At 39.6% G+C, this 9,793-nt stretch overlaps 1 protein-coding gene across 3 annotated transcripts in view; it reads left to right on the forward strand.

Annotated features, from left to right (window-relative positions):
* The window catches only part of FDXACB1 (ferredoxin-fold anticodon binding domain containing 1), a 25,780-nt gene extending 18,299 nt beyond the window's left edge, over positions 1-7,481 (forward strand). Inside the window, exons 4-6 of one of the 3 annotated variants that reach the window (XM_033919120.1) lie at positions 144-347; positions 2,422-2,580; positions 5,293-7,479. In XM_033919120.1, coding sequence (XP_033775011.1) covers positions 144-347; positions 2,422-2,580; positions 5,293-6,490 — 1,561 coding nt within the window. In that variant the 3' untranslated portion in view covers positions 6,491-7,479. Of the gene's footprint in view, positions 1-143; positions 348-2,421; positions 2,581-5,292 lie in introns of all 3 variants that reach the window. The other 2 variants (XM_033919119.1, XM_033919121.1) reach the window with 2 other exon arrangements.
* Positions 7,482-9,793: the final 2,312 nt, after the last annotated feature.

A 9,793-nucleotide genomic window follows, 5' to 3' on the forward strand; every position in this document is an offset into this window, starting at 1 on the left:
TAAACTTACAAAGACAACTGGTGACATGAAAACACAGATTGGCTCAGTGTTTGTATGCATTCTTAAGTGCTTGATTCTTCTGTTTGTATGTATGTTTGTATGTACCAAGGGACAGTGTTGATTATGCTACTTTCTCTTTTCAGTGCTGCAGAGGTTCTTGCAGAAGGAGGAGACATTCATGTGACACTCTGCAAGGGGCAGGGTGGGACTGCTGCTGATCAGCCAATGAGAGACTGGCACAACAGTTGGCAAGTGGTGGATATGGCAGCTGGGGCAGGATTTATTCTGAGTGCGGTGCAGCCCTTCTGCTCCAAGGACTTCCATGGATATAAGTGCACCGGATACAGGCAACTGATTACAGATTTTGGTTGAAAATTAACACGTCAGAATTACTGTCTTTATATTTCTCCTCCTTTCCTCCCCCAAGGGTTTCCTCTGATTTCTTTTCAGCTTTTGTCTCAATCCGAACAGACTTCTGCTGGGGGTATAATTCCATTAACTTCCATTCATTACGACCTGGCAGGATTTTCCTCTGCACCCTCCTCCCTCCACCAAGCTTTGCAACAGTATTTAACCAGGGACTATAGACCATAATGCACTCTGGATCTTGGTACATGTGCACTCTTAAGTCTAACTACCGTGAAGCACTGGCTAAGATACCCTACCCCTAGGGGTGTGAATGCTGCATCTGCAGCTTCTGGCCCAAGAATGGAATCCAATTTTTTCTTATATCATTGCCACTAAGACATTCATAAACCTTTAATTTTAAAGTTCTGTACTTCTGCCCTGCCAGGGCTTTGTTATGATACTTGCAGTCCAAGAGCTATTTCCTTGTAGGGTTCAACAGAGGCTAAAAGTCATGAAATTGACTTTTAGGTTGACTCCATTGAAACAGCACTTTAATGGGAAGAGTAGCAGTCAGACACTTTGGGGCTCATTTTCAAAAGAGATAGACGTCCAAAAGACAGCATGTCTTACTAGTCAAAACATCGAAGACGACATTCTCAAAATGGACTTTCAACACGTCTTTCTAATTGTTTTGTCTCCAGTGTGTCTAAAAGGGGATGGGATTAGGACTTGGATGCCCTATAGCAGGGGTAAGCAATTCCAGTCCTCGAGAGCCGGAGCCAGGTCAGGTTTTCAGGATATCCACAATAAATATGCATGAGACAGATTTGCATCTCATACATATTCATGGTGGAGATCCTGAAAACCTGATCTGGCTCCAGCTCTTGAGGACTGGAATTGCCTACCCCTGCCCTATAGGGATAATCAAACCTTTAAACCAGTGGTTCCCAAACCTGTCCTGGGGGACCCCCAGCCAGTCAGGTTTTCAAGATATCCCTAATGAATATGCATGAGAGAGATTTGCATATAATGGAAGTGACAGGTATGCAAATCTCTCTCATGCATATTCATTAGGGATATCTTGAAAACCTGACTGGCTGGGGGTCCCCCAGGACAGGTTTGGGAACCACTGCTTTAAATAAACGCCCAGGGCTTTTTTTTTTTTTTTAAGTGTTTGAAGCTAAACCTGTTTTTAAAACATCTAAATGCTAAAAAGGTGCCCAAACTAACCAGATGACCACTGGAGGGATTAAGGCATGACCCCACCCCCTGTGGTCACCAACCCCCTTCTACCACCCAAAGATGTAAAAAAAAAAAAAACATTACTATCCAGCCTGTATGACATTCACATGGCTTACATACATTGGCACAGCAGAACAGAGGGGCACTCTTAAGGATTACTGCAGTGAATGTAATCCTTGGTGAACCCTCCAAAGCATACTGTACCTACATAAATATGACACCTTTTAGCATAAGGGCTATTGTGGTGTACAGGTGGGTACAGTAAGTTTTGGGTGGGTTATGGAGGGCTCACCATACAATATAAGCAAGTTATAGTGACATCTGTAGCTGGTACTTTTAATATGACATTCACTGCGGTAATCCTTAGAGTGCCCCTTTGCTGTACTCAGGAATGCTTAGCTGTCTGTGAACAGTTTGCTAAGAATGCTGGCTGCTTTGGACGTTAAAAAACCCCCTGCTTTTCTTTGTTTTTTATGTGGACATTTTATATTTGAAATTGGCCAAAAAAAATAGATGTACTAAGGGCCCAAACGTCTAGATAATTTTATTTTCCAACAAAAAAGATGTCTTGCAGTTTTTAAAATGAACGTTTTCTCTACTGGACTTTTGGACGTCTTTCCCAAAATGTCCAAACTCAGATGGAGGCAGGGAACATGAAGAGAGGGTGGTGATATAATAGGCATGATACTTTGAATATAACAGACTTTGGTACTTGCCCTGCTTGCTAATCAAGGCTGCACTAACATCTGTGTCACGGTAAACTGTATATTATATAACTACAAGTTTGTTTAAAGGAAGGTGACCTCTGTACTTTCCAACTGATTTTGGTAGGAGCCAGGAGAAGCCCTTTCATGTGGAAGGTGCCTTGACCCATGTTTTTACAAAGAGCCTACCTTTCCAGTGTCTCGGGCTTTTGGACGTCCAAACAAAATTAGATGACGATTGGGTATGTTTTCAGGTTCCAGCGGTATTAGCAGATAAAATGAACAGGTGAGAGTTGTTTACCCAACTAATAAATATAGCACCTACTATTACTACTACTATTTATCATTTCTAAAGCGCTGAAAAGCTTACGCAGCATTGTGTACAATCAACATGCAGTAGATGGCCCCTGCTCAGAAGAGCTTACAATCTAATTGGACAGACAGACAGGACATATTGGGGTTGGGGAGTTTCTTGCAGAGAGAATGATAGGATAGACATAGGTAATTTTATAGTGAATGAGAATTAGGAGTTGAAGGCAGCATTGAAAAAGTGGGCTTTTAGCTTGGATTTGAATACTACCAGATGCAGTGCCTGACCTAATGACTAAAGGCTTTGTTGCATTCTCCACTCTGCTGTGTCTCTCTGACAATAAATAAGAAATGATGGCAGATAAGTTATGGATGCAGGTAGAAAGAACGAAAAACCCAGAAATATTATTGTTTAGCCATCTGTATCAGTATGGTAGAACTGGCCAACAAGTATAGCACTTGGTAGAATAGCTGTCTTTTTTTCCCCCAGATGAAATAAAAATCTTATGTTTAGTGACCAAATTAATTTCAGAGATCTGAAGCTGTAAATGGTGCATGCCAGTGTTCATAATGTCACTTAGATGTCTGCCTCTATATTCCTAACCCATGACTGAATAAATCTTAAAGGACAAAATTGAAATTCTGCATAGGAACCAATAATGTTTTTAGTTTGAGTAAATTGGGCATAAACACAACTGCACCCACACACACATTTTTAGAAAGAGAGAAAAATTTCCCAGTGTCTGTTTCTCAACAAGGAGCTGTGTGTGAACATTTCAAGATGTCTCCTTTATTTTTTTTTCTTGGTTACATAAATTTGACAAGGTTATAGGTACTGAGCTATGGCAGGGCAGCTTTACAAATGCTTGACATCACAATGTGCTTTAATTTTCTGCTGTTTCTACTAGACAAAACAATCCTGTATTCCAGTTGAGACATAAAAGGAATAAGAGGCTCTATTAGAATCTCATTCCTTTTATGTCTCAACTGGAATACAGGATGTTTACGGAAGGAAAGGTTGGAGTCTACAAAATCCTGAATGGTGTAGAATGGGTACAAGTGGATCGTTTTGTTGTTTGTTTTTTTTACAGCATCAAGATTTACAGATTAGGGGGACACTCGATGAAGTTACAGAGTAATACTTTTAAAACCAATAGGAGGAATTTTTTTTTTTTTCCACTCGGAGAATAGTTAAGCTCTGGAACACGTTGCAGTTAATGTAGTTTGGTTTTAAAAAAGGTTTGGGCAAGTTCCTAGAGGATAAGTCCACAGTCTGCTGTTGAAACAGACATGGTGGAAGTCACTGCTTGCCCTGGATCAGTAGCATGGAATGCTGCTACTATTTGGGTTTTTGCCAGGTCCTTGTGATTTGGATTGGCCTCTATGAAAAAGGGATACTGGGCTAGATGGACCATTGGTCTGACCCAGTACAGCTATTCTTATGTTCACATGAAAATCATGATTTGGGTTGAGGATTATAGTCCTTTAACATACTCGTATACCAACACTGTTCCAAACACTCAAGCATTCAGGCCTGGATTCTCTATACAGCACTGTCATGTGATTTGACACGAGATCAGCGGCTGCTGATATTTGTGCCATATAGAGAATCTGCCTCAATGCCTTGAGATAGGATAAAGCCTTCAATGCTGCTCAACTCCTTGCAACAAGTATTTGGAATGCCATTGGTAGACACGTACACCAATGTGTACATGTTTAATTATTAGCAAAATATGTTAAATTTCTTTTATTTTCCACAAAAGAGTGCAGATGTTGAAGATTCATTTAGTACAATACTGCTAGATTTTGTTTTTTGTTGCCTAAAATGTCTTTTGTGTCATTATTTTATGACAGGAGAATGTCTTCCTATTTTTTGGGGGTTGTAACACTGTATTAGTGGAGTTATAAGGAATCCGACCCTACTTGTTAAAAGCATATTGGAGACTCTAGTGTTATTTCTGTACTGATTTATTGTTGTTTTTAAATAAAACAGACTCAAGTCTTTTTTATCAATGTATCATTGGCGAGTATGAAAACATAAAGGTTATAGCTATAATTCCAAGAAATTTGTTCCATTAAGCAAAAAATAATAGCAAATTTTAAGAAAAATGGAGCGTTATGTAACAGTGGCTTTGAGGGACCTTAGGATGGACTTAAAATTTTTTTATTATTATTTTCTGATCAAGCATAAATTAATGGGAAAAACTTCAGTTTCCAGTTTTTCCAACTTTAGGATTTTCTGGACAACCTTAATACTTCATCCATTACATGCAGATCTCTCTCACTCAGTAGGGATATCATGAAAAACTGATCTGTTTATGCACATACACCCTCTTGAACACCAGGCCATAAACTGAGTATAGACTCAATACAAGGGTTTTATCTCATAGACAGAAAATAGGAATACTTTAGCAGTAGAGGGGGATTTTATTAGTAGCTGTGGATTTATTAAAAAAATAAAAATAAAAATGCTGAAAATGACACCTCCCTTGTGACTTTCTGGATCAGGTCTCTAGTTTATAAGTGTAGGAGCTTTCTTTGTATAAATTCATAAAATACTAGAGCTTGGAGAAATAAAATGTTCTTGGTTTGGTTTTACAAGTCACAGTGGTTTAAAATAATCTCATACATAGAAACTTAACTGACCAGTTAAAGTCCTGAAATACTTTCTCTTTTTTTACTTGAGCAGGGCTTTTCTAGCTACAGATGCTCCCCACCCAGTAAGACTGGTCAATGAGAGGCTCATGGCAGAAATGGGCAAGAGGTTTCCACTACAAAGACTGGAGAATGCCTGTTCCCTTCTACATGATATCAGCTCCTCTGCAGTCCTCTCCTGGGCTTCCGATGTCACTACAGTAGCTCTGTTTTGGATTATTCCCAGCAGTGATGGAACCTCCAGGGTAAATCCTGGAGATACTGAAACAGTGGAAGCTTTTCATGTTCCAGCCTTATGTTCTGAGCTTCTTTCCTGTGAGGTCTCGGAGAAGGGCTGCTGGGCACAGGAGCAATATGCAAGCAAATATTATCTCCGGCCCTCTCTTACAGTTTGCTGCCGAGAAATTTCACAAAGGTCAGACTTTTTCCCTGGGACTCTCTATGCTCTCAGTGGCCCTGTTTTCAGAAAATGTTTGATTTCTCCTTATTCAATGCCAGCTTTTCATGAGAGCCTTATACTTTATGGGTTGACTAAAGATAAGCATGGTAATCCTGCTCAGCTGCTTATGGAGGCTTTTAAAAATGCTGTGGTCTCTCTTATGGCACCTTATTTCAAGGACATATTGAGCTCTTCACATAAGGAACCAGAGAAACAAGGGCAGTCTCGTCAGTCTTGTTCCATATCTTTTCAACACCACCCCAGTAAAGGACTTTATTTCATGCACATTGATGTGGGTGATGGAAACAATTTGCGTGTGGGTGCCTTTGCTGAAGCTCCAGATGGGTATCTTTCCAGCAAACTTGACCTCTTAATGCTGACTTTCAATTTAGATCTGTTAACAATGATCATTTTGGGTATGTCTGACTGGCGATTATTATGGACATTTGATGAACGTTTCATTAATCAGTTCAGCCATGGAGAATTAAAGCACTGTCACAACTTTTCTATTCACCCACCATCCTATATCCATGATATCAGTTTCTGGGTCAGGGAGGAGATGTCATTTGATGAAGTAGAGTTTCACACCGTTGTCAGAGACGTGTGTAAAGAAATGGTGACATCCATTCAGTTGCTTGATAGCTTCCAGCAGCCAGAGACCAGTCGCCGCGGCCTCTGTTATAGAATGACCTATCAGTCTTGTGACAAAGCTCTGTCTAGTAAGCAAGCAGCAGAGTTTCAGCTTCAGCTTAGGGTGAAGCTACCAAAGCACTTGCAGGTCATTCTGCGGTAGGCTGTTGTGTGTAAGGGTAAAGGAGGCACACACTATGGACTTTTTTTTTTTTTTTGCCCATGGGATTTGCACCAATAATCAGAGCAAAAGTACATTAATAATTCTGACAATTAATTACTCCTGGAAAATCTATCAACAAAGGTTGGTAATTGCTTTTATTCTGTACAATTTTTTGCTTGAAACAAAACACTTGTAATTTTTGATGTGATAAGATCACCCCCTCCTGATTTCTGGGAGCATCTCTTAGCCAAAAAGAGCAAAATGAATACATTAAGATGGTTTCTTTGCCTGCACTATGGGTGGGTAACAGCCATTGATTTAAAATATGGGACCCTCCATCTGTTTCATATTGTTGCCATGAGCTCCCTGTATGAGTGATACACAAAGGTGTTATAAAATAATAGCAAGGGATATTTTGCTAGGTCTGCATTCAAAAACTAGAGCATTGAGCTGGAACTCAGTCTGTCTCTACTTACTCTCCCCTCCCCCCACCATGATTGCCCTCTGCAGGCACCCCTTCAACCAGCTTTGATTGCTGTTACCTTTTCAATCCTTTCCAAATGAACAAGTGCCGACTTTTTCTTTATAAATAAATGGAATACATCTAGAATGTTCTACAGTTTGTAAGAATAATAAACAGGTTATCTAATCTTTAAATAGTGTAACTTATTTTATATTCACAAGCAGAACATCATCCTTATCATGTTTTTTGTCTTTTCCTATTTCTTGCTATTTCTTGATATGTTCTGTTTCTGAATTAAGGGGATCCCCATTAACTATTTAGAAGTTGTTTTGTAATGAAAATTCTGTTATTTTATATATTTCACTTTTACTGTTCAATTACACATTCTTTTTTATTATTATTAACCTCAAATTCTGTATATGGTGCTTTTAAGTTATAGGTGCAAATCAGTGTGCAAAGCCAATTTGCATGCACAATTGTTTAACAAGCCTTCTTGGCACTGATAATTGTCAATTAATACCTATTAATTGATTGATAATTAGAAGTTATACAAACAACTTTTGGTAGGTGCATGTCATTTCCAGTGTGTGAATCTGAAAAGGGGTGTGGCCAGGGTAGGAGCATGGGTGGATTGAGGGTGTTCCTAAAATTTATGTGCATTGCTATAGAATATGCCTGATCCATGCACAACTTAGGCACAGATATTTAGCCCTGGTTCTCCTTAGCTTAAATGGGTGCACCTAAAAGTTATGATGCACACTGGCACTAAGCATGATTCTATAGATGATGCATGCTTTTCACAGAATCACACTAAGGGCTCCTTTTACAAAGCCGCGCTAGGGCCTTAACGCACGGAATAGCGTGCGCTAAATTGCTGCATGCGCTAGCCACTACTGCCTCCTTTTGAGCAAGGCGGTAGATTTCCGGCTAGTGAGTTAAAACCGCTAGTGCGGCTTTGTAAAAGGAGCCCTAAGCTTCCAATCAGTGCCTATTTTTTGGGTGCCACATATAGAATTAGTACTTCATAACATATTCATTTATAATTTTTACTTATTTATTGGTCTTCAGAATGCCAGTATTAGCCAATTGGTTTGAGTGGCCAAATACTATGTGACACTAGCCTCCTCATCAGACCGTTATGTTTTATATAAAGTGCTTTAGTGCTTCTATACTTCAGTGCTTGAGTAAATAAATAAATAATCTTTCAACTTATCTTTTTTTCTGCATTTTCAGAGTTTTCCCTTTGCCAGTAGTTATCGGGAAGGGACCTGTCATTCCGACATGTTTCGCCCGAAGGCTGTATCAAGAAAAAGTCCCCTGCAATAAAATGCATTCATTAAACTCAGTATAAGATATCAACTTAATTAAAAGACCTTTCTGCTATTGCAAACATCTCCAGGAAGGGAGATTATAATCCGTTCAAGAAGTAGGACAACATGTAAATCTTGTAATGTAGTATATAGCATTATATGTCCATGCGGTCTGATATACATTGGAAGAACTAAAAGACCAATCCATATTAGACTAAATGAGCATAAATCTCGCATTATGAACAATGTCCTGGAAGCACCGCTTGTACAACACTGGCAGGATAAACAGCATACTTTACAAGACATCCAATAGTGAGTGATAGATCATGTCAAAGAAGGGTGGGAGGGAGGTAACTATGAACGCAAACTAAATTAATGTGAACAGAACTGGATTTTTAGGTTGAATACGATATACCCGGGAAGTTTAAACCAGGAAATAGAATGGATGTCTCTTATCTGATTCCTGATTCGCTACTGCTGCCCCTGATGTCAGAGAAGAGGGAGGTTAAAAAGAGGAGCAAAAAAATGCCACAGACATCTTTGTCACAAAATTTCCAATGATCAGGATGGTGTGGAGCTAAAGCAAAAGGGGTAACTATTCAACTACTAAAGGATTTGCTGGTTGGGAAGAACCCCTTTCTTTAAAGATGTTTTTAGAGATGTTTACAATAGCAGAAAGGTCTTTTAATTAAATTAATATCTTATACTGAGTTTAATGAATGCATTTTATTGCAGGGGACTTTTTCTTCGGGTGAAACATGTCGGAATGACAGGTCCCTTCCCGATAACTACTGACAAAGGGAAAACTCAGAAAATGCAGAAAAAAAAGATAAGTTGAAAGATTATTTATTTATTTACTCAAGCACTGAAGTATAGAAGTACTAATGCACTAAAGCACTTTATATAACACATAACGGTCTGATGAGGAGGCTAGTGCCACATAGTATTTGGCTACTCAAACCAGTTGGCTAATACTGGCACTTCTGAAGACCAATGAATAAGTCCTAGCAAAATTCTTCAATGAAAAGGTCACTACCATACGATGCTCCTTCCCACCTGCAGTCTCCTACAACTCCCTGGTGCTCACCGACTCCAACCCTACTCCAACGGTCTCTAGCCCTATTCCAGCCGACAGATCCTAGACTGCCTTTGAGCACGTATCCGATTCCCTCATCCTTAAACTCTGCCTCAAATTGAAATCTTGCAATTGCTCTTTAGACCCTTTCCTCTCCAACCTCTATGAAGAAATACCCACTCAGGCCATCTCTTCCATTACCAAACTCTTAAACTCCGCCCTACATTCGGGCCTTTTCTCCCCAGAAATGGGCCATATCGCCTTAACCCCTCTACTGAAAAAAACAGACCTCGACCCTTCCACACCATCCAGCTATCGCCCAATAGCAAATATCCCTCTCCTTACCAAGATGCTCGAATCCATCATATCGACCCAACTCTCATCTTATCTTGAGAGATTCTCCATTCTACTACCTTACCAATTTGGCTTTCGTCCCAACTTCAGCACCGAATCCC

The sequence above is a fragment of the Geotrypetes seraphini genome, chromosome 13 (assembly GCF_902459505.1).
Source record: "Geotrypetes seraphini chromosome 13, aGeoSer1.1, whole genome shotgun sequence".
In the NCBI taxonomy this organism is placed as follows: Eukaryota; Metazoa; Chordata; class Amphibia; order Gymnophiona; family Dermophiidae; genus Geotrypetes; species Geotrypetes seraphini.